At 52.1% G+C, this 24965-nt stretch overlaps 1 protein-coding gene across 17 annotated transcripts in view; it reads right to left on the minus strand.

The window, feature by feature from the left end:
* The window catches only part of PTK2 (protein tyrosine kinase 2), a 257936-nt gene that overhangs the window by 100809 nt on the left and 132162 nt on the right, over nucleotides 1–24965 (minus strand). For all 17 annotated transcript variants that reach the window (XM_019459751.2, XM_053896569.1, XM_053896572.1 and 14 more), the window contains 3 exons: nucleotides 16951–17005; nucleotides 5511–5651; nucleotides 4920–4997 (listed from right to left, as the gene is read on the minus strand). In XM_019459751.2, coding sequence (XP_019315296.2) covers nucleotides 4920–4997; nucleotides 5511–5651; nucleotides 16951–17005 — 274 coding nt within the window. The remainder of the gene's footprint in view (nucleotides 1–4919; nucleotides 4998–5510; nucleotides 5652–16950; nucleotides 17006–24965) is intronic.

Raw genomic sequence — 24965 nt, forward strand, 5'->3', positions numbered from 1 at the left:
TGAGGGGGTGAAGGAACGGACTCGGAAGACTTACGGGGTGCGGGGCTCCGTTCCAGGCACCAGGAGTACAGCAGCGAACAAGGCTGACGTGACTCCGGGCATAAGCCATCGCCCGAGTCAGCATCTGGTCACAACTGTGAGAAGGACCACAACAAAGCAACCGAGGGCACCACACAAAACTACCGCGTCTGTTTGGGGGCGAGGGGCAGGGGGAAAGGCGAGGGTCTCGGAACGAGTCTCGCTGGGAACGAGAATGGCACTTGGGCTCCGTGAAGGCGGGACCGTGCGGACCTCACTCTGCGCTGGGCGCCGGCTCCGAGCGGCCACACAGACACACGTGCAAGCCGGCCGATCCGCCATTCAGACGAGGCCCAGCAGGAGTCACCGGCAGCCCAAAGGGAGGGAAAGGGGGTGCAGAGGAGACCAGGAGCCGCCCCGTCCCGTACGGTAGCGGGAAGCCACACACGGCTGGGGAGCACCTGGCGGTGTGCGGCTCGTCCAAACAGAGGCGCGACGGGAGCGCGGGAAGCGTGCCGACTTCAAAGACTCAGCATGATAAAAAGCCGAGAAGACATCTCCAGAACTTTTATATGGGTGATCCCTTGAAATGATGGTGTCTTGGATATTCTGGGGTAAGACACGATTCCTTTTTACCTTTTAAGATGTGGTTACTACAACACTTAAAATTCTATCTGCTGCTGGTATCATACTTGTATCGAATGGTGCCGGAGAACGCGGTGACCCAGGAGTCCAGTGAAGTAGATGAGGACTCAGAAGGACGGAGGGGGCTTAGCTGCACGAGGGTCACTGGCGCCCCCGGCCGAGGCGGCTGGGCGGGTGCTGGGGCGGCAGGGGAGGCAGGGCAGCCCGAGTGCAGCGGGCCCAAGACAGGCGACGTGCTCAGGCCAGCCCGGCCCGGGGCAGCCACGCATCGCCAGGCTCTCGACGGCCACACGCGCCAAGAACTTTTGCAATAAAGGAAAGAGGAAACACGTGAGGTGCCTGGGAGGGAGAGGGCAAGGGATCTGGGTTTTAGGAAGAGAGAAACTACACATTTTCTACGCTAACAAGAACGGCCCAGACACCGGAGGCATTTACTGGTGCAGGAGCGAGAGCAGAGGAGACAGAGGGGCCGTTACACGGCCAGAGGCGGCCTTCCAGAAGCATGGGGCTCACCGTGGAAGGCACGGGACGGGGGAGGGCAGTGTGGCAGGTGGAAACGCAGCACGGCAGCTTCCACAGGAACTCGCGGGGCTCTATCCTGACTGCCCCGGCCCACTCCTCCTTCTTTATGTAACCGGTCACTCACACTTCCGAGCACACTGATCCTTGTAGCACCAAAGAGAAAATGTATGTTTCTTCCGTAGAACATTTATAAAAATCAGCCACGTGCCTGGCTACAATGAAGACTGGAACACATTCAAAATAACTAGCATGTAAACAACATGTGCTCTGCTTGTCAGCCAGGAGCATTAGAAATAATAAAGGTGAGACCCAAACCCCCTGAGCTACTTGAAGACTACCATCCCCTTAAATAATGCTACAATAAGAGAAACAAAACTGAAAGTTCAAACTGCAAAGGAAGACGATCACACACCAAACCTGGTCAGACAGTAAAAGCGGTATCGGAAAAAGGAAGTGAGAATAAGTTTTAGAGAAATATCCAAAGGGAACAGCAGGAAAAAAACGATAAAAACAATCAAACAAGACCAGGAAAGGGGATCTGCCTAAAGGTAAACGCTGCCATTACTGAAAATGAATGGAAATGCTGAGACCCTGATCTCTGAGCCTGTCCTGGAAAGACACCTACAACAGACAAGCCCTCCACAGGCCCCAAGGGCCAGCCTCCGCAGACAGCTTGGGCGTGAGACCAGACACAGGCCTGAAGTTACTGGAAGTCACGAGGCACAGCTCCATGGCAACTGCCTGAACCTGTGGGGAAGCAGAGCACATACTAACAAAATGTAAGTTACCAAAGCCAACGCCAGAAGTGCACAACCTGACCAGCTGTGCTGGTGTAGAAGGAGCCAGAGAGGCACTCACACACCTGTCCCCGGGAGGATGGCAGGGGTCACACAGACCAAACCTACCTCACCTGTACAAAATCGCAATTCCAATTCTGGCTTAAAATACTTCAGGCCATAAAATCATAGAAAGACCCCAATTTACCTGATGAACTTAGTGTAATTTTTAACATCATGCCCTTATAAAGCTAATATAAAAAAGATTAGAATGGGGGTGCCTGGGTGGCTCAGTCATTTAAGCATCCAACTTCAGCTCAGGTCACGATCTCACTGTTCCTAGTTCCTGAGCTCGAGCCCTGTGTCAGGCTCTGTGCTGATGGCTCAGAGCCTGGAGTCTGCTTCAGACGCTGTGTCCCCCTCACTCTCTGCCCCGCCTCTACTCATGCTCGCTCTCTCTCTCTCTCAAAAATAAACATTCAAAACAAGGAAAATTTTCATTAATCTCACTTATGAATAGTTGCAAAAATTCCACATATCAGCAAATATAATAAATCAAGATTTCAAAACAACAATACAGCACAACCAAGTAGGAGTCACTTAACAGCTCAATACCGACACACCATCAATACAATATAAAACAATAAATTAAGGGAGAAAAACCAAGATCATATCAGTAAAGGCTGAAAAGACCTTTAATTACATATAGCAGCCCTCCTGATAAAAATTCTAAGCACAAAAGGGCATAATTTAAATACACAAATAAACAAGAACACCAAAGACACGCATTACTGAAACCTAACAACAAGTATTACCCCAAATAAAGACACACTTTCAATTGATACAATCCAGAATGACCCGGGGATCTCTTCTGCCACCCATCATTAAACATGACCTTGAAGGAGCCTTGGAATACAAGGAAAGGAAAAAACTGTACAGACTAGGGAAGAAGGGAGAAAAATTCTTGTTTTGCCAATTAGATGATTATATACCTACAGAGGGTAAGATTCTAATGAAAATGACTTAGTAAATGAATGATAAGCTTGTTGAATACAGCATCATCATAAACAACAATCGAGCATATTCGGCTATGCTTGCAGTATGCATTTTGAATTAGAAATAGTCCATAAAAACCCATTCAAAAATAGGCCAAAACCAGTAAAATACTCATGAACTGGTTTAGCAGGAAAGACGCATGTGAAAAAGACTACAAAATCCTCCTGAAGGATATAAAGCAATCCTGACCAGATACAAAGACATGCCATATTCTTGGACAGAAAACTCGTATCAAAAAATATCTACTTCCACAAAATTTCACAAAATTAACATACAAGCTGGAATCCCAACAGCACTTTCTGTGAATTTTATAGATTTGGTTTTGAAAGACTAAGTAACCAGGAAGAGCCAGACAAATGTACAAACGAGGAGTGACACACAGAGAAGATGTGGGGGAAAAAGGAAACCCTGAGCTGGGGCACCTGGAACCGTGTGGAGTCAATCCAGAAGGAGACGACTGACCAGTGGTGCGGGACGGAGGTGCCCGGGGGGCACTGCAAGAGGTACCAGATGACACGACCCGATAAACCGCAAGGACACCGCCAGCTGCTGCCTGCACCAGGGCCAGCAATAACCAGCCACCTACCAGTGACGACACCCAAATTTCTAAGGGATTTCGCGGTACGAGGCCATGACCTAAACACTCCAAATCCATGTAAGTATTTAATTCTCTTGCTGACCCTATTATGCGGTTGAAATGATTATGGCCATTTTACTACCAAGGAGACACAAGTCGATGGCGCAGGACCCCAAAGCCACGAGGCTGGCGTGAGAGCGAGTCAACGTGGGGACCGTGGCCATGTCCTCCACAGCCTGCCCCCTTGACCACACTAGGGGCCCCACCTGTGACCTCGCCTGTGGATTCCACAGGAAGACTTACATGTAAAAAGGACAAAGAAAATAGTCAAGAAAACACAGGAGACCACCAGTCAAATCTAAAGGCTACAACTAAAACAATCCGTGAGTAATAAAAACAGATAATGCTGGGGCACATGTATGGCTCAGTTAAGTGTCTGACTTCAGCTCAGGTCGTGATCTCACAGTTTGTGGGTTCTCACCCTGCATCGGGCTCTGTGCTGATAGCTCGGAGTCTGGAGCCTGCTTTGAATTCTATGGGTCTGTCTCTCTCTCAAAAATAAATAAACATTAAAAAAACCCCAACGGATAATGCCACAGACCATCCTGAAGGGGCCACACCAATGTGCTCCTGCCATCCGTCAATTGCTATCAGCGTGGGAAAGCTCCAGGGGCCCACACTTTGTCAACACTTGTGATTATGGCTCTTCCTCATGTGAGCCACCCTAGAAGAGACCTGTGGTCCCACATGCATGGACGTGATGACCAGAAGGCTCAACACCTTTCCATTTAATCCCCTGACCACGGGGGTGTCCTCTTGGGTCATGTGCCCTTTACTTAATGATTTACTGTCAACCATTCCCTTGGATTTAAGGGTCCATGGCCAAATGTATTAACGCTAATGTTTGGCTTGCCTTTCTACTATCTTTTGATGAAAAGAAGTTCTTGATTTCGATGTCTATTTTATGAAAATTGTCTTTTAGAGTTAGCACTTTTTAAGTCCTGTTTAAGGAACTCTGTCTACCCCAGGTTTACAGAAATTCCCAATGTTTTCTTCTAATATTTTTATCGTTTCTCTTTCACGTGTAGATCCATACTCCATCCGGAATGGGTTTTGCTATGGTGTGCCGACAGGGGTCAGAGTTCACTGCTTTTTGTCTGTGAGTATCTGGCTGACCCAGCAGCACTTACTGAATACTTAACCACTGAGGCAGAACTCAGGACAGAGGCCCCTCTGGGGGTGTGGGAGCAGAGAGCTCAGTGAGGTCCCACGCGAGCAGTGCGTGCGTGCACACGGCATGCCAGGACGCGCCAGCCCAGACTTACGCTGCAGCCCTTGTCCGTGAGGTAACTGATTCCTTCTTCTGGGCCGATCGCCAGTTCCACTGAAATAATCCAGCTTGACTTTTAGAGGCGAAACCGGTGGTGACAAAGGTACCAGAAGAAAAAAGAGAGATTTCAGATGAAAGGCTGTGGACACATTAAAAGGACCAAAGCGGGGGCTGTGGGGAGCACCTCAGCTTGTGATTCGTCTGTCCAACCAGGCAGTACAAAACGTCTGTAACTTCCCCAACCCAGCGTCAGATGCGGGGGAAGCTACTGGTTTCTTTGGAAAGATTATTTGAATAGTAAACTCGCCTCTAGACAACAGTTAACCAATCCCTGGGCTGGAATAAAAAATTCTAATTATCAACACAGGCACGCTTTTTAAAAAGAGGATTTCATTTTTACATTGATATATTTTCTTTTTGCATTTTTCTCACTGAAAATGACAAATATTCTCGTGGTGTAAAAAATGTGACATTTCAGATTTCAATCAGAAATTTAGATGCCCGTGGATAAGAAACAGCAGGAGAACCCACACCTCGTCCACTATCCTCTGCCCCGCACTCACACCCCCCACGTCCCCATACTCACACCGAGGGCACACTTGAAGCACTCTTTATCAAATCGGTACACTGGGGAGAGGATCTCAAAGAATTTCAGAATGCTCTCTTCTCTGTTCAGGTTGGCGAACTGTCTAAATGTCTGCTGGATCAGTTTTCTTAGTGTTTTGGCCTGTATGATACAATTACAAGAATCATCTTAGAGCAGTAAGAGCTAACAGCACAGATCTTTCCTCCCACCACCCGCGACCACCTGTGTTCGCATTACTAGGAGACATCATCGCTTGTCAAAGCTTCATTTGTTTTTAACTAGCTGCAATAAAGTACAGGTCGTGTAGGATATAGCATCCTAACCCTTTTTAAGCACACGGTTCGGGGGTTCCAAGTCTTATTTCTTCAACAGAAATCTGTAAAGAGATAATTTGCTTACTAGAACATGTGGTAAAAAGTTAGGCAGGATAGGTGCATACTATCTACGTACACGAAGGGAAGGAAGCTGGCCAAGGATTAGGTATAAAGGACTCACACGCCCCACCGTTAGGAGGGTATGTCGATACAAGGCTGGTGAAGGGCAATTTCGCAGCACAAATACCTTAAAAAAAGACACCCAACTCCGGATCCAGAAATTAAAATTCCAAGGCACGGCTCTTAAGAAACGATCCAAGAACTATACAAAGATTCAGCAACAAGGAGGCTCGGTGCGCAAGTGTGCCTAGTAACAGGTGGGTTACACGCGTCCGCACGTGTCTGTCCACACCGTATGCAGCCCTGAGGGCTGTTGTGCAGGGGCGCCTGGGTGGCTCAGCTGGTTAAGTGTCCAACTTCACCTCAGGTCAAGATCTCGTGCTCAGCAAGTTTGAGCCCCGTGTCGAGTTCTGTGCTGACGGCTCAGAGCCTGGAGCCTGCTTCGAATTCTCTCTCTGTCCCTCTCCTGCTCATGCTCTGTCTCTCTTCTCTCAAAAACAAACATTAAAAAAAAAAAAAAAGACTATTGTGCAGAACTAATTTACTGATGTTAAAGTCCGTATCACGGTGTTACACGAGATAATATGGCGAAATGATCTGTATGTCAGGGACAGAGGCCTTTTAAGGGGGAGCATTGGGGATGGGACGCGGTCATGTGTGAGCACAGGCGCTCACGTACCAGCACAGAGAAGACAGACCACATACGCCCTTCTCTGTGTGGCGGGACCACAGCCGACCTTTGAGACCTCGCACATCTCACTCTTGTACTTATGCACCGTGAGCAGCTGGACGGTGGCAGGAAGGGCCTCCGGGCAGCAAGCCCACCGTCCGTGGTGTCGGAGGAAGCCCGGGGAGGCCAGTGGGCAAAGGATACGCGGTAAGGTCTGAGGACGACGGCTAGGAGAAGACCGCCACAGCGAGTGCTCGGCTTTCGCCGTGGGGACGGACAGGGTCCGTGGACGCGCCAAGCAGACCGATGTGATCTGACGCAGGCGCTGCTGTGCTGTGAACAGCACGAAGGAAGAAGCAGGAGAGACGAGGCAGGATGTCCAAGCCATCTAGGCAAGAGGCTGGCAGAGTGGACACAGGGCGGCAGCAGGAAGGGGGTGAAGTAGATTTATCCCGAAAATCGGAACCAACAAGGTGCACTAAGAGACAAGAGTTCCCACGAACTGAGACGGTGAGCCTGTGGGAGAAGCAGGCTGGCAGGTGGGGGTCTGGGAGGGGAGCAGGAGCCCAGCTGAAAGCCGCGTGAGAGGCACTCAGACAGGAAGCAGAGCCAGCGGGCGGAGAAGGCCGGGGCGGGGGCGGAGGGGAGTGAAGGGCCGCAGACTTCAGCGTGTCCCCCCCTCAGCACGTCGGGGGCTGCTAGGAGGTGGACCGCCAGGGAGTGACACACACAGGTGACAGCCTGCCTGCAGCGGCTTGAAGGTCCCCGTGTGCTCAAAGGGTTACCGCACCTGCAGAGAGCGAGGGGACAGTGACAGCTGCGGTCAAAGAGTAAGACACAGTCACAGCGGCTGAGGTTACGGGGTGAAGACGGCAGCGTGGGAGACCCAGGCAGGCGGAGGACAGGTGCCGAGAACCAGAGGAGCGGGTGCTGGACGATGACCTACGGCACACGGCCTTCACTGTAAAGGCTCGCTCAGCTCTGGCACAGGAGGCTTGGGGGAGGCTGTGAGAAGCAGAAAGACCAGCCAGGTTCCCGGAACAGGCCACCCCAGAAACACCAGTGACACAGACCCTGAGGTGGTGCTAAAGGAGAGGGTGGGGCACCTTTTGGGACGCTCGGACGACCTCGGTGGGCCGGGAGGGAAACAGGCAATCGAGCATGACAAAGTTTGTGGACGGGACAGATGGACAAGCAGAAGGGGCAGGTGTGGTGAAAATAAAGTCATGCCAATTCGGGACGTGTGTGTGATCCTTCAGTCTTTGGACCAGAACCATCAAGCAGACAGCTGGATACAGATTTGGCGCTCAGGAGAGGGCAGGGCTGGGGACAGCACGGTCAGAGTCTCCAGCTGACGTATGTACGGGCGGCTCCCACAGACCGAGTGGAGGCTGCAGCCAGGGTGGGCCAACAGCTGACTGTAACTTAGATCACATAATCTAAACTCGAGAGAAGTAAAACGGGCCATCAGGTGTTCACACAGAAAATGACCGACCGGTTAGCCTCGGGTGCTTGGTCGAGAGAGGTCTGGGAAGCGCGTCTTTGGGAACGCCCATCTAAGCACCGGCCACGGGCCAAGGGGCTGAAAAGGCCACTCTTATCATGGGCTAAGATAGCATTTAATAGTTGTTCTGACTCAGGCTTTGCAAACGTTCTCGTGGTCTATTAGGTCCAACTGTCCCCCAGGAGCGAGTACACTGGCCAAGGAGACCTGGGTACTGTCTGCACCTACTCGCAAGGCATTTTCCTCGTTATAAATGAGCAACACAGCGTCCTGCGAGTTTCCTGAAAGCAAGCCAGTCCCTGACAAGGAGGTCCGCTCTGCTCTGGACCCAGAACGAATCCACTAAGGATATTCTATTCTGTGCTTGGCACTTGGGAAGCACTGAAGAGTTGGCACAGATGCCTTGCCCTCGAGAAACTCGGCGTTCAGCGGGAGAAGAAAAGCGTTCTGATCTCCATCCACGCCAGCACGAGTGGGGTGCTAGGGGCACGGGGCTGTCAGGTGCCGGTCAACAGAAATGGTACCAGACCTGGCCGTGCAAACGGACCCCGAGTCTGCCCGGTGGCCCTGCCAAGCAGCTACTCTCTGGAGGTGAGGGAAGTCAGGCAGGTGACACGGTGGAGGTGGACGGGGCTGTGAGGCGGGCTCACTCACCTCGTCCTCGGAGACACCACGAGGCGGCAGCAGGGAGGAGCCAGCACCATGTGCGCTGGGTCCCACCTCACCTTGAATTTACTTTCAAACGTGGCAATTGGGTAAGATCTTCGTGAGCGAGAAGCGGGCCCGAGTGGCCTCGTCATTCTCGAAGAGTATGGAGGAAGGAGTGCGGCCCACAGCGAAACCCAATTATGTGCCTCAGAATGAGTGAGGGCACGACTCTGGCATCACAACCCTCACACAGATGAGACAGAAATCAATTCTGGTCTGTCTCGTAAACTGAGGACACTTCACTCCCCGGCACGTAAGCGGGAGATTTCAATGGCCTGGGGAGGGCGGGCTGCTTCAGTGCGTCCATGTGCCCGTCGAAGGAGGAAACCAGTGCACAGAAAGCCCCAGAAGCTTCCCAACTCTTCCCGCAAGTGCACGCCAATCTAGGACACGGTGGCTGCTGCAAAGGACGGCTGTCCAAAGAGCATGGGGACCACAAGCAGGGACAACTCATTTTTATTAACATTAACAAAAAGCCGATCTAGTCATTCACACCTCTAAGAGGAATACTTGCACTCAGACAAGTAATGACGTGCGGTGACTAAAACCGCGTCAAAGAGGCCCGGAAAAGAGGGCATTTCCGTGCCTTGTAGGCAGTTCCCAACAAACCACGAGTTTATAAACGACGGACGACACTCTACGTTTCCACCTGGTCATTCGTGTGATGCTTTCAAAAACGCATCACCCAAATGGTGTCCCTCTCTGAAGTAGCAGACACAGAAGTCGCTCTTTAAAGCGAGCAAATGCTGGAGCCTCGGTGGTTCACTCGGTTGAGCCTCGGAGCCTTAATTTCTGTTCAGATCATGACCTCAGAGTTGTGAGATCAAGCCCTGTGTCAGGCTCTGTGCTGAGCACCTGCTTAAGATTCTCTCTCTCTGATCCTCCCCTACTTGCACACATGCACTCTAAGAAAAAAACAAAAGAAAAAGAAAAAGAAAAAGAAAAAGAAAAAGAAAAAGAAAAAGAAAAAGAAAAAGAAAAAGAAAAAGAAAAAAACAAGCCACCGAAGTCTCCTCCTGAGCATCAGACTCACACACACCCCCGGCCCACCCGAGGCCCCCGCTGGACGTCCCAGACACCTGCAAGCTGACGGCCACTAAGAGAACTCAGGACCTTACTGCACCCCAGGCCAGTCTCCCAGATGCTTCGAGACAAAGCCCTAGGTGGCAGCCGTGACCTCTTTTCCCTAACCCCTCAAATCCACTACACCCCCAAGTCCCGCAGCGCTTTTCCGGAAACCGTATCGAGTTCTCTAATCCTCTCCGGCACAGGAGCCCCACTCTCGCCTCCCGTGGGCACCTACACACATTGCCACGCGCTCTTTTGAAAACACGGACTGGATCACCTCACGCTGCACCTTCAACCCTGGGGCCTCCGGGACGCTGCATCATCGAACCACGCAAGGACAGAGGCTGCGAGGCCTCTCGGCCCAGGGGTCCGAAGGGAAGAGCACAGTGGGCGGGCAGAGCAGGTTCAGCTCGCGGGGCGGCGGCCGTCGGGGGTCGTGTCACCACGGGCCACTCAGGGAGGCTCAGGGGGGACACAGCTGCTCTCTGGGGTCGAGCCTCCCTGTGTCTCTGCAGCGCCCTCAGGGAGAAGTTCTCTCACCAGCCCCATCTTACAAATGAGGAAACGGAGGCACAGACGCAACAAAGAGCTGCACGGCAGAGCCAGGGCTGAAGCCCAGGCAGCCTGGCACGAGTGCGTCCCGTTGAGGACGTCGCCGCCCCTCGCAGAGGCCGTCCGGGCCGGGCAGCGGGGGTGGGGGCGCGAGGACAGGGCTCTGGGTGGGACCCGCGGCCGCCCCGGCCTCTGCACGCTGCCGGGAAAGCAAGAGTCAGTACGCGGCATGCGGCACATGCTGGGTGCCCAACAGGTGTTTTAAAGGGATGGGCAGGTGCAAGAAAGCATGAGGACACCGTCCCATCCTGTTATCCTTCAGTTTCTATGCAGCACTGAGAACTGCAGGCAAAAGCTTTGGCAGAAGAGAGACTGAAAAGCTGGGGGGAGGGGAGGACACGGGTGCTCACGAGCCTCAGTGTGGCTGGCTGTCCCAGCAGACCCAACCCTTCTGGTTTGCAGCCTTTTTTGTTTGTTTAACATCACAAAGCTGGTCATAAAAAAGTAATCCGCATGTAACAGGCAAATCCCAGCCGCTGTGGATCCTGAGTGTCTCACTGATCCCCTGACACAAGCCCTCCCAATCCTGCTTGTCCCTCGACCGCCAGCATCAGGGAGGAGGAGAAGCGAGGCCGGGCCCTGCCCCTTCTCCGTCCTTCCACATCAGGCACACAGCCCTGCCTTCTGACCTTGCACTCAGCAACCCCCCCCCCCCCCCAGATGACAATGACGATACTGAGGATGACGTGTGTCCTGATGAGCACGTGCTCTTCTGCGAGGGGACTGAAGCCACCAGCCCTGTGCTCCTGCTCCATCCCCAACACTCAGCCATGGGCCTGGGAAGACACCAGCGAGTTCTAACTACGCAGAGGGCAGCCTGAGTCACAGGTTTCCCCCTCCCTGCATCTGAACCTGCGGAAACGCATCAGAGGCCTCACACTCGGAAGCGGAAGTCAGGGGAGGACAGCAGCTGCAGCAGCAAGCAGACGGCGGCACCCACTTGGGACGCCTGGCCGGGAGGGGGGCGCCCACGCTTCCCCACGGTCTGCGCTGCTCGGAACCTACGGTGTCCGGTGCCGGACAAGAACCAGAAAACCGTGCTGTCGGAGAGGAGCCCCAGATCCATTTTTAGGAGAAGGACCTCACAGCAAGCACCACTGCTTTCCCAGTTTTCAGCAAGGAAACAGCTCCACCGGGTCTCACTTCCCGGACTCTCCTGATGTTAAGACACTTCCGGAACCGGTCGAACAAGCAAGACTGTTGGGCACCACGTTCCATCCACCCACTTACAGTTCCAAACCCCCCGCCCCCTCGTGTTTGCCTGGATTTAGGAAACGAGGCGTCTGTCTGTCCATCTCCAGAGAGAAAAGTACCCAGAAGGTGCTACTTCCTCAGGATGCAGCAGCATCATTATTAGGTCGGATGGTCAGAAACCACTGCTATTCAGCCGCTGTGAACTACCAAAGCAATCTTACTTCCGTCAGCCTACTAGTTATCAGGTGCTGCTAGCGGCAATGAACCTGCAGGGCATCCCCGATGGAAAGGTCATAACATGATGCTACAGAAGTCTTGCAATAAAAGAATAACAGGCGGAAAATACACTGACTGAGGAATAATCTCATCCATCCACCGGCCAAGTGCTAAATACAGATGTACTCACGGTGCACAGAGCATATTTTTAAAGTGAGAGATAACTGACATACAACACCGTGTTGGTCTCAGGTGCACGACACCGTGATCTGGTGTTCGTTCACACCGCGAGAGGATCGTCTCAGTAAGTCTAGTGAACGCCCGTCTCCTCACACAATTCCCAATTTTGCTCTCTTGTGATGAGAACCTTTAAGACTCACGCTCTTGGCAACTTCCACGCGTGCGCTACGGTACTGTTAACCATGGTGACCTGTGCACGACACCCCCGCAGCTTATTTATAAGCAGGAGGCCGTGTCTTTGACCCCCTTCACCCCTCCCCTGGCAGCCATCGATGTGCCCTCTGGATCTACGGGCTCAGTGTTTTGTTTGCCTCTAGATTCCACGCGTAAGTGAAATCAGACAGTGTTTGTCATTTTCTGACTTATTTCACGTGGCATGATGCCCTGAAGTCCATCCGTGTTGTTGCGAACGGCAAGCTTCCCTTCTTTCTTATGGCTGGGTGATATGCCACGTCTTGGCCGTCCGCCCGTCCGTCAGTCTGCTCTCCCCGGTGCGCCTGCCCCTTCTGGCCTGCGGGCGCCAGGAATGACAGCCGAATGACCGCCAAGCTGGGCATTCCCGCGATTCACAAAGGTGCTAAGCCTGCAGTGGCCACCTGCTAATCGCAGGAATGCGGGCAAGGACCATTTTCGCTCAGGATGAAGCTCCGTGTTCTTGATCCCTCGGGAAGCATACAGCTGCTTCGGAGGTCTGTGAACTACTGGCCTCTCAGCTCTTCTCCTTCTGAAATGAGATTTCTACTGGGGGTTGTATGCAAATCAACAGAACTTGGCTATTCTACCTGCTACCGGATTTCGGATCTACACGAGGGCTGCAAAGACGGCCCCCCGGGGTCGACGTGTCACACGACACCCACCGGCACCACTTTCTCAACCTCAGACCCTGCCTGGATCTCACCGGGCTGCCCGCCAACAGCCTCTCACTGTTCCTGAGCCTCACACTGCGTTTACTCGTGTCTCCTCAGTGTCCCCCAGCCGTGACAGCTTCTCGCCACTTCTGAAGGGTAATCATCAGACCCTGGCAGACCGTTCCTCAGGCTGCGTTTGCCTGTTCATTTTCCCGGTGCAGTGTTTTTAGAGACGTGTCTCTGGCACGACTAGGATCGAAGAGACCGAGACTTACAGTACCTTGTCAATTATTCTTGGGAACCGAGGCGCAGACCTCCCCTCCTCTCTCCTGTCACAGCTCATTTAAGCTCCACCAAACGCAACAAGGCAGCCTCTCCGCCCTTGCACACCAGCCTCTGCAGCGGCCTTCGGAGAAGCAAATGGACTGACCTAGCCTACTTCCGGGAAGCAAGCATGAACGAATCCGGCCCTTCCGCAGGGCCGTTCTGGGAGAAGCGAGAAGCGGCTATGAGTCTCTCGTTAGCCGAAGTTTCACTGGCAACGGTTTTGAAGGAGGAACGGTCTGAACACAGCGCGCTCTGTCCTACAGCTGTCACCGCCACCCAGGCCTGTGCCGAGAGTGGCTCCGCGGACTCGGGCAGCAAGCAGGGCACGGCTGGACAGACTCACGCACGGGGTAAAGAAGTGCTGGCCTATGGGAATGAACTACCGATTTAGCTACTTAAGAAACCAAACAGACTTTACCTGTTTTACAAAAGTACTTCGGTTCTCTCACTAGAACTCAGGGGAGACCCTCTAGATGAATCTACACCGACACCAAGCAGTAGGTACAAATCCTGTTGTCCCCTACTTGCAGTAAAAGCAGCAGCAACTGAGCTTCTCAAATCACAGCTGCCCAGGGAAGGTTTTCTCGTGTTCCCCAAGGTCAGTGCCTCCCTTTCTGCTCGCGTGGCAGGCCCTCACCCGCCCCACCTCTGCCTGCTTCCACCCTGTTGTCCGGGCTCCCATTCTGCACTCTGCATAGCCATCACGCCCGCAGCCCCCCGAAAGCTGCTGCGCCCCGCCCCGCCCCACACAGGTGGCCGCTTGCCATCTGGGGGAGCTCGGGGTGGCCAGAAAAGCCCACCCGAGTCGGCAGCAGCGTCAGGACAGGGAGGCCGGTCGGCACGGACCCGGGGGACGACCTGGAAGAGGCCTGGAGGGGCGAGTGCTGTCAGGGGAGCGGGCTCCCGGGGCTGCTCTCCTGAGCAGGCCTGACCCCCAGCCGCATGCCTTCCTTCCACGGTGCCCCCTCCAGAGGGCTCCCCGCTAACTCTCCCCCCGTCAGCCGCTCTTGATGCTGTCCACGGCGTCATCTACGTCACCGATCGCCGGGCACGACTGCAAACACGGCGTTGGGGACGCGGCAGGCGCTATCCATGCCCTGGTGGATCTGAAATACAGCGGAGGCAGGCCGACCCAACGCGGACAAGGAAATCCCCATGAATGTGGGCCTGAGAAAGTAAAGACCAGGGTTCTGAGCAGGGTCCTGAGAGAGGAGAGCGGTCCCCGGCCTGTACCTGTGGTGCGAGGAGACCACGACAGGGCGCAGAAGGCCCGGTCTGGGAGAGCCGGCCGCGGGGCCGGGTGGGGGGAGGGGGCAGGGGGCACCACGGGTCCACTCGGCTACGCTTGCCCCAGGGTACCTTCTTGGATTCCCACACAACAGCAGTCATACCTCTCGTGACGAAGCACGGAAAAGACTGCAGTGACTCTGAGGCCGCCACGGGGCTCACACCTGAGCGCCACTCAGGACACCGTGGCCGCGGTCCAGCTACTTTCACATATTTTCCTGCTTTTCCATTCACAGTGGCTACGATGCTTGTCCGTTCAGTGACGTGAACGCACTACAGAATCGTGCCTTTTACTCGTGTGAACGCCTCCTCCCCACCCCACCCACGAACTGCAGATCCACGCACAGAGGCATCCCTTCCATTCGATTGTCCAAGGCCTTCTTGGAGCCACGGCGTGACTCTTCCAGGTCACACCGTCCCGCAACCCCAGGAGTACGGACGGCCCGCACCTCAAAACCCTCCAGAAGGACACAACCCTGTCGCTCTCGGGTACCTCCAAACACCCCGGATCTCGCCTCCAACCCCTCCCACTATGCCGGACTTCCTTAAAGCTCTTCGTCTCGGACCGCACCCCTCCCCACAACAGCCACCTAGCTCATGCCAGGTCTGCGAGCTGCCTGTCCCGCCCATCTCTGTACCTGGCCCTTATCACCTGCTCGGAGTATGCTGAGAGAGCTGGTACCCCGACAATTCACTCCAGCGTGTGGGGAGTAGATCAGGAAATGGGAATGCAAATGAAAGAGCAGGACGGCAACACTAGAAACCAGAGAGGCTGAGACGTTACAGAAGAGTATACTTCCCTCTCTCAACTGTGTCTCGTTACATTCGTATCAAGTACCTTATACTTTAAAAATAACACCTCTGTATCTGCTTCCCGTAAGATTCTCCAGAAGCTGTGTGATGGCGGGGTGGGGGGGGACATGACCACCTCCCACGTGAGGCTGAGCAGACAGACTCAGGGAGACCGAGAACTAGTGCCTGTAGTCCTGTTCTCGATGAGACCAAGAACAAGCAGAACCTGGATGCCTGGACACAGGGACTTCGTCACAGACTGCATTTGGTAAATTGCACCAACACCATGACCCAATGACAGGCAACGGGACATGGTCGACTATATATAAAGAACAGACAGTAACAGCACAAGGGCCAAGAAACCCTTGGGCAGAAACGATTAATGCAATAGACTGCTGACTCGGCATTTTATCGGCATGAGTGAGAGGCTCCGTGCTCCTTCCCTCCTCACACCAGAGAACACCTAGTGAGCCCTGTGTTCACTGTTCTCAGACTTTATACTATACTTATGAATCCATTCATCCTCGTACGAAGCCCACGTGTTAGAAAGTGGTTTGGTCCCCACTTTATAGATGTGGAAACGGAAACACAGTAAGGTTAAGTAACGTGGCCAACATCCCGTGCAATTCACGGTGATGAAGTCAGAATTTTTACCAGGGCAGTTTGGCTGCACAGCCAGGTTTCTGGACCAGTGTGCTACCTTCTCCTATAGCACACGTCTTATCCTGCTCGTGTGGTCTTCCGCGTGACTATTCTGGTACAGAACACCACCTCTGTGATAGAAAGAGCACGAACAGCCACCTTGATACACGGCCTCGTTACAGGTACCGTGGTAACATCCATACATGAACCTATTAAATATTCACACACCCCCCCCAAAAGACTATTTTCTTCATCGAGGAAATAAGAAACAGGCCCAAGACCACGGGCCTTGTAAATGGCACAGCTCCCACAGGCGGGACTCTGTTCTGACCCAAAGTCCGGCCCCCGCACTTGACCGGCCCGGCACACGCTCTGGATTGGCGGGAAACCACACCTCACGGGCCCCAGGTGTCCCTCCCCTGACGTTCCCACAGCAGGGAGGGAGAGAAGGTGGCGCTGTGCAGAAGTTACTAATGAGGAGGGGTGTCCACGGGGTCAAAACAAGAGAGGACGGGCCTCCACAGGGCACTTACGTGGGCACGGCGTGCGCAGACACACAGCATTCAGCTACCGCTGTGGTTCTTCTACACACCGCTTCTTGGCTCTCGTGTGCCATGGCACCCGAGACCAGACAGGCCGAGGTGACAAAGCCTACCGTGTGTACAGCTTTCTTAGTCTCGTACTTAGCTGAGTGTCACACATAATCAAGAAGTGAAACAGTGGCTTTGTGGGAGAAAGCTGTGCCTACAAAAATCTACTTGACATTAATATAAGCAAAATACCGATTAGCTTTTTTACGTTGTAACTTTTACACCCAGGGGAGAAAACCATACACCACGGGGGAGGTATTTATATAATAACATGGTCATCCGATTACAATAAAACAGATTCCAATTACCTTGACAGAATCCAGTAAACTCCTAGGAAAAAATCGCTTCAAACCAACATCTTTTCTGAAATATAAAAAGAAGCGTATTAACAAACAACACCACCAAATCAATTAATATAATGACATTGTTGCAAGAACATAAAAGCAATTTAAATTCTTTGTCCTTCCATATAGCATTCAAGAAGGAAGGAAATAGAACAAAGCTCCCATTTACCAGCACAGTCATGGAAGGGGTGGGACAAATCATTCTCTGGATGTGAGTAGAAAATACCAGTACAAGTTGGTTTCAGCAGAACGTCTCTTTCCCTTTTACCCCTCACTGCTGACGAGCCTTGTACACACAGCGCCTCTCGGCGAGCACGGTGTAGGAACACGCCGCCGGAAGGGTCAGCCTCGCAAACGCCAGTTTCAACTGGGGGACAGAGTTGCAGAGAAAGCCGACTGGCCAGAGTAGGAAAAGGTCTGGGATAAACCATGGAAGTTTAAAAAACATTCCTTGAAGTAATCCTAAAAGGCGACTAGTTTGTTTAAGTAAACCATTTCTGATGAAGGGACTCATTTGGCTAACCACATTTTATCACCTGTGTTCCACACAGGAAACTGAACTCAAGAAATCAGGGGATCTGTCTAATGTCAGAAGGCTAAATGTGTGGAAATGCTAGAAGGCCCCGTGACTTTCTGTAGATCAGGCTGCAGAACTGGTCATTACTATCGCCTATCGAGAGCCTCAAAGCGCTCTGGCCGAGAAAACAGACCAGAAAGACTTGATCACTCTCCGTTTCCACAGTCCCTTTGGTGCCAAGGGCACCGGGATCTTTGGCCACTAGATGGCCCTCATGTGCCACACAAAATCGCGCCTGTGCAGACCTTACCGCCTGTCGGGAGACAGGTAGAGGGTATAAAAGGATCAAGAAGGAAAACACTGGCACGGTGGTATCTTTTCAGAATTACATAAGGAAAGCTAAATGGAAAATATTAAAAGATGATACGAAAGGGGTGACTTCTTTCTCCGTAATTTTAAGTTAGCTGTCATTATCAACAAAACTACAGAATCATGCAGCATTTACGTGGCTGATCCCCTATCCAAACATTTCAATCCCCTATTCTATAATCTGACTACTACTTAGCACCTAAACCAACAAACTCCTTGCTAAACCCAAAACTGGCTTCGGTCCCCATTCTTTTCACTGTTACTGTTATTATGTTCACTGCATCCTTATAAAAACTCTCTCTCAACATACCGTTTCCTGGTTCCACTTACTCAGTTAATTCATACAACCCACTTGTTTTTATTATATTTTCATTTATTATATTTTTCATGTATTCATTTACTATCTTTTATTACATTTTTCATTTACTATACTTTCCATTTATTTTTCTAACCACCTCCCTTTGTAACTCCCCTGGCTGATCCTTTCAGCTCCGCTGAAATCTGTGCTGAGAGGCTGTAAAAGAGGGACAGTGTCCCCCCAGGGCCTTCCCTTCCTCGCTGCACAAACAGACAGGAATTTTGCATTAAGGGCTTGGGTGCTAATCACCAGGGAAGTAGCAGGACAAGCACGTAGAGAGAAGCAGCCTAGAGTCCCGAGGCGCTATTCCCCAGCGTTTCCTCCCCTATTCTCCTTTCAGGGCAACTGCTCCCTCACAGAAAGCACTTTCCATACAGAGAGATCTGGACGGGAATCCTCGCCTCGCCACAGGACAGATGTGGCTGTTACTAAACACCTAGAGACCCAAGGTTACCTGTTCGTAAAATGGGAACGCTGCTTCCTGCGGCAAACAGTGGTGCCGAGAATGCAGCAGGAACGTGTCAAGTCCCTATGACTCCAAGGGGGCAGTTTCCTTTCCTCCAGAAATACCACCGATGCCCCTCCTGTCTGGTCAGAGTTTGGCCCACATGCCTGACTCCCTGTTGTCTGAGCAGAGCAAGGTGTGACCCTTTTCTGCCATAAGCAGAACACACGGTGGGGGAGGGGGAGGACAGCCGGAAGAGCAGGTGGGAGGAAGGCTGGCAGGTGCCCAGGGAAGGGGCTGGGGTGGGGTGGGCAGCAGAGGAAGTGACAGGCGAAGAGATTCGGGTCTTCCGGACACAAGGCTGTTAGTGCCCAATGACTGGACACATGTGAGAGGACCCCTCGCCCCGAGAAGGGGGGGCTGGGGGCAGGTCTGTTTCAGACACGGCGGGTGCAAGCAAGGTGTACCTCCTGGTGGGGGTTTCGAGGAGGCAGTAGGCCACCAAAGTGCCGGGGTGAGGGGAGGCCCAGGGCGGGACTGTCCTCCTCCCGACTGTGAGACCAGAACTGCCACAACTCAACCGCGTGATGCATCCACTTTTCGTGGAGTCAAGTGGAGAGCAAAGGATTTATCATACTCGTTTCTGTCACAGATGGGAACATTAAACAGGGACCAAGAGGGCCGTATGTTTTGTGAAAAATGAGAGAGGGATACTTTGTGAAAATGAAGGCGATTCCTAGGCATTACTTTTACTTCCAAGATGAAGACAACTCCATCTCGGGGGGGGGGGGGTTGCGAAGCTAAGACCAACTAATGCTAACAAGTATAGCTTTTCCAACTACTTCGAGCAATGGCTCTGTAACTTTCGTCCACGTGCTAGAGGTCTTTTAAATGTGACACCTGGCAAGGAGAAAATAAAAATGAGGCTCAAGTAAGCAAAGCCAGTGAAAAAATTCAACAACACATTTCCATTCATGTAATCAGGAAGCCAGTCTGCTTTGGGCTTCGTGGTGGGGACGCCAGAAACCCCAGCAGCGCCTCAGGCGTTCTAGGTTTGAGGGAGGGCCTATTACAGACATCTAAATTTAGACCCTCTCTTAGGACCCCCCGCAGGAACAGGCAGCCTGTCCCACTTTCAATACGAGGCCGCCTCTGCAAGCCATGCGCCCGGCTCTGGTCACGACGTGCCCGCTCATCTGCAGGCTCGAGCTTGGCTTCTGGCGCCGTAGAACTCACCGGAACCCAAGCTCCACAACTGGCGGACGACGTGAATCGAACAGATCCTACTTCTACATCTTAAACACAATACAACTTGGTTATAAGACCTTTGTTGTGAGGTAGTTCCTTACTACATAAATGGTTGTCAAAGGGCGGATCCTAAATTCACATAAATTCATTTGACAAAAAATTATCTACAAGGACCTTTTAGATTCCTGCCAAACCCCAATTCCCAAACTCAGGCACAAGGTTTTCAATTTCCACACGAGTTCAAAGGAACCTTCCTAACCTACAGACAGCTGACAAGATAGTAACATTCGGTGAGAGCCATACTGTTCACTACAGTAGCCATGTGAAGCAATTTAAATGAGTTAAAATTAATCTAAAAATCCAGTTTCCCAAACCACAAGAGACTCTCAACAACAGAGGACAAACAGGGTTGATGGCGGGAGGGGGTGGGGCATGGGCTAGCCGGGCGATGGGGACCAAGGAGGGCACCTGTCTTGATGAGCCCTGGGTGGTGGGCAGAAGTGAGGACTCAACTGAATTCTACTCCTGAAGTTATATATTAACTAACTAAAACTTAAATACAAGTAAACCAACAAAATAAAAATCTAGTTCCCTGTCGCTGGGGTGACATCTCAGGGGCTCGGTGGCCTCACGGGCTGGGCACACAGACACTTCCACCACCGTAGGCCGCTGCGCTGGGTCCAGGACTGGAGGCACCCTGACCGTCCTGGGCCCGGGGCCGCGGGCCGAGGGCTCCTCAGGAAGGGCAAGGGTGATGCCGGGTACAGCCGCATGGCCACTGTGGGACATCCACGCGGGGCTCGAACCTCCCGAAGCCCTGAAACAAGGAGCAGGGTGCCCGCAGCTCTTCCGGGAGGGAGCTGGGACCGCCTGTCCACGTGAGCCATGTTCTTCCCACTTTGCTCTCAGGAATGGCAGCTTTCTAGCCATTTAGTCTCTAAGATGCAAATTCTTTTTCCCTGAAGCTTCCAGGAAACCAAGGCTGTGCTCGTTTTCTTGCTCATACTGGGCGCCACATCAGATAACGGGCAGAAGAACCACACGCTCCCTCTTCCCAAGTGAGACCCAGTGTAAACAGCCAACCGCACGGAAGGTGCCGTCAGACAGCAAGGTTCCCAAACCAGTAAATATACTGGTTGAGATTTAGGGTTCCTGGGACTCAAAACTGTATTTGTGATGAATTTTAAACCAGAATCCTCTTGATGAATGTTGAATTTACCTCTGTCCTTCACAGGAAATACTTAAACCACTACTGATGGACAGGACTTCCTTCTTCTTCCCTTTTGCTCAACTTCAAACAAAGCTGTGCCTTCCCACGTCTCAGGGCCAACGACCCGCGTCCCAGTGCTGCCCACACCCCTCCCTCCGGCAGGTGCAGAGGCACCTGCTCCAGCAGTCCTCCCCTCCCTCAGCGCCTTCTTGACCCCTGGGTCTACCACGCACCAAGAAGAACTCTCCAGGGCGCACCGGGTCCTGCCTAGACACTCCCAGCCAGCGGCCCTGACCTGCACACGTGTCTCCAAGTCTCCAGACCCACAACACAGCAGGCTTTTGGAGACCTGAGTACAGAATTAGCTTCACTCTCAAGAAGTTCTTCCGTCAAAGATGAATTTATTTCCCCTTTGGCACTACTTCTGAGAACACTGAGACCTTGGTTAACTAATACTCTGTGGACATAATTCCTCAAAGATGTAAAGCCCGGGAAAAAAAAGCAACCAAAACTGATGTTAAAAATATAACTAAAGTGTGCATTTTCATATAGTATCTCTCTCATCCTTGCCCCAAAACTCTCAGAACTGAGTATCTTTAATATAAAAATACTACTGAGATATCTAACCTCTAAAATACCTTAGGCCTCTTAAAAACTGATAAATACAAAAATTCTCTAATTGCAGTAGAGACGGCTGTCTTTTGGCCGGGTCCAGTACTGTGCTCCTCCCTTGCAGCCAGGTGTGGCCATGTGACTGAGACTCAGCCGCCGTCCCTCCAAGGGACAGTACTCTGTACATACCCGTGTCCTTGCAGGGAGGGGAGACAGAGAGAATGCCCGCCTCTTCCTCCTCTGTGGGGCTGAAGTACAAATGTGACTGGGTCACGGGGTGGTAGGCCACGGATGCTGGGATGGCCAGATTAAAGAGGCCTGGCACCCTGGTGACGAGCGCTGACAACCTAGGCCTGTTCTGTATGAAAGAGAGATGACCTTCTGTCTTAGTCAAGAACTGTCGATTCATGCCAAATCTGTCAGCGGCTTCTTCTCTGATTACATAGGCAGCTAAAAAAGCACTAGATTGCTATTAAGAAAAAAGACAACGAAAACAGTGCAAAATTATAATTTGCTTCAGTTAATTTTAAATCATGAATTTGTTTTCATTCAAGAAATACTGGGGGGCACCTGGGTGGTGTAGTCAGTTAGGCATCCGACTCTTGATCTCGGCTCAGGTCATTATCTCACTGTTCGCGAGTTCGAGGCCCTAGTCAGGCTCTGTACTGATGGCACAGCGCCTGCTTGGGATTCGGTCTCTCCTTCTCTCTGCCCCTCCCCTACTTGTGCATGCGCATACTCTCTCTCTAAAAATAAACAAACTTAAAATAATTAAAAAAAAAAAAAAGAAATGCCAATGGATGGAACACCTATAAACGTCAGGCACCGCTAGGTGCTGGGGCGGCAGGAGGGCCCCCATCCATGCAGCTGACAATTAGCAGAGGACAGAGACAAGGACACCCACAATTGCAGAGAGATACATTACATGCAAAGATGACTGAGAACACATTTCTTAAAAAGGCAAACCACTTAAGAAGGAAATGAGCAGAAGTGAGAAGCTAAATAGTTCATTTAAGATAATTTTTTCGCAATTCTGTAGTTTTCGACAAGAATCCCTGGTATGTAAAATTATTTCTTCAACAATATCACAGTCAGAAAGGTAATTTAAACCCAGTTGTATTAGCTTATTCTGGTTAATCTGTCATTGTCATGATGCAGTTGTTAACCTTGAGAACAAAACATGTTTCTTCAAATCTCCGCTCTGACCTCCCGTGGCAGCGCCTTCCTCTCCCGCCCCCACCTGTGCTCATAAAGGCGTAAATGGAGTCTCATCCCTGCACACGCCCCGTGCCCTGAAAGCGTGTGTCCGCAGGAGGGCACGATCCCAGGCCAGGGGGGTCACTGCCACATGTCTCCCCTTTGCCTGCAGACAGGGCACTCTGGTTCTGCCAAGGTTGCAAAGGCCTGGAAAGAAAGACTTACTCTTTGGTTGTTTGAAGGAAAACCAGAGAAGTCCCTACAAAGTGCTAGAAACCAGCCAGTGGCCTTCAGTGCGATCCAACACAGCTATTTAGAAGGGCGGTAAAGTTGGAGGGGGCTTCTCCACTAGGCTGTGAACAAAGGAGATTGTCTTTAAATCTCCTGACAGAAACTAAGCAACATGTGGACGATTGCACAATTTTTCTCCTTACTGGCAAGGAAAGAGAGAATCCTTAAACAGACTAATAGGAAATGTGATATTCTGCGTTCTCTTTGACAAAACATACACCTTCCTAAGTGGTTCCAGCAGCACTCAGGAGGAAAGAGAAAAGCCAAGGCCCCGCAGGCCTGGGGTGGCCAGGTCCCTGGGGCAGGACGGCCAGAGTCTGCTCAGAGCCAGGCCACCCTCAGCCGGCACTGCATCTAAAGCCCTGGCCCCAGCCTTCCCGGCAGCTGTGCGGGAAGACAACGCAGGGGACCGCCGTACACATTTTTAAAGTATTGAGAAAGTACCTAGAATTATTCACCTTTCAAGATGACAGGAACAGAACTTTACCACCAAAGATACACGTAAAAGATTTTCTAAATAATATACTTTACGAAAAAGGGAAACCGACGCCAGAAGGCCGGCTGAGCTAGAGCAGAGAGCGTACAGGCAGGTGGGTGCACAGACCTCGCCCGGCAGGCCCTCCGTGCCAGGGGTGAGGAGTGCCGGGACCGCCGGCCGCGTGCACCCGTGCGGGGCCCGGACCCGAGGGCGGTGAAGCTGAGCCTGTCATGCCTGGCTCTCCAAGAAGCCCCCTGGAGCCCCGCCTGCCCAAGCTCGGACCACCGGGCTCTGATTCAAGGCACTGGGAGGCTTGAGTGAGTCAGAGTCACAGAGGACTGACACAGTCCTGGCACCATCATATGCACGCACGTGCAGCAAGAGGTTCCTGGACAAAGAGCAGATCGCATCCCAAGGAAAGAACTTCTAGAACTGAAAAGTATCAACAGGGAAACAAAACATGAGCTGACGAGGTATGACAGAAAGACGGATGGCTTCCCAAGGACAGATCCGAGGACGGGACACACTCATGACACAGACAGAAACAGAGATGGGAAATGGTTCAGAGCTACCAAGGTCCAAATGTCCCAGCTGACAGTTCCAGAGCTCACGGCATCACCTCCCGGATGAGAGATGCAAATCCACAGAGCCAAGCAGTCGGTCCCATTCCCAGCTGGGCGAGGAGACGAACGCAAGCTCAAGGCAGGGGCGAAGCTGGAGGAGCAGCCAGAGAGAAATGGCGGCAGACGTGTCAGCAGCCATCCTGGACTGTCACCCCTTGAGCGTGGACAAGGAACACGCGTCAAGGGGGACACCGGAAGAGTGGGCCGAGGTAAACACAAGAACGTTTAAGAGATACAGTGGGAAGCACGCAGTCAAGTCAACAACATCCGCCTGAAATCATAACATCTAACACGTGCGCTTTCAGCAGAGGCAGAACTAACATAAGGGAAGCGGCGCGCGAGCTGGAAGGAGCCACAGAGAGTCAGGATGTCCCAAGGTCCTTGTGCTCCAGAAGAGAGGATTAAGATAATTTTATTTACTTATAATTTTTTATGTTTATTTTCGAGAGAGAGAGTGTGTGCAAGAAGGGGAAGGGCAGAGAGAGAGGGAGACACAGAATCCAGAGCAGACCCCAGGCTCTGAGCTGTCAGCACACAGCCTGACGTGGGGCTCGAACTCACAAGCTGTGAGATCATGACCGGAGCTGAAGTCAGATACTCAACCGACTGAGCCACCCGGGCACCCAAGATA

Source organism: Panthera pardus, unplaced genomic scaffold (assembly GCF_024362965.1).
Source record: "Panthera pardus isolate Hobbes unplaced genomic scaffold, ASM2436296v1 HiC_scaffold_7, whole genome shotgun sequence".
Taxonomy (NCBI): domain Eukaryota; kingdom Metazoa; phylum Chordata; class Mammalia; order Carnivora; family Felidae; genus Panthera; species Panthera pardus.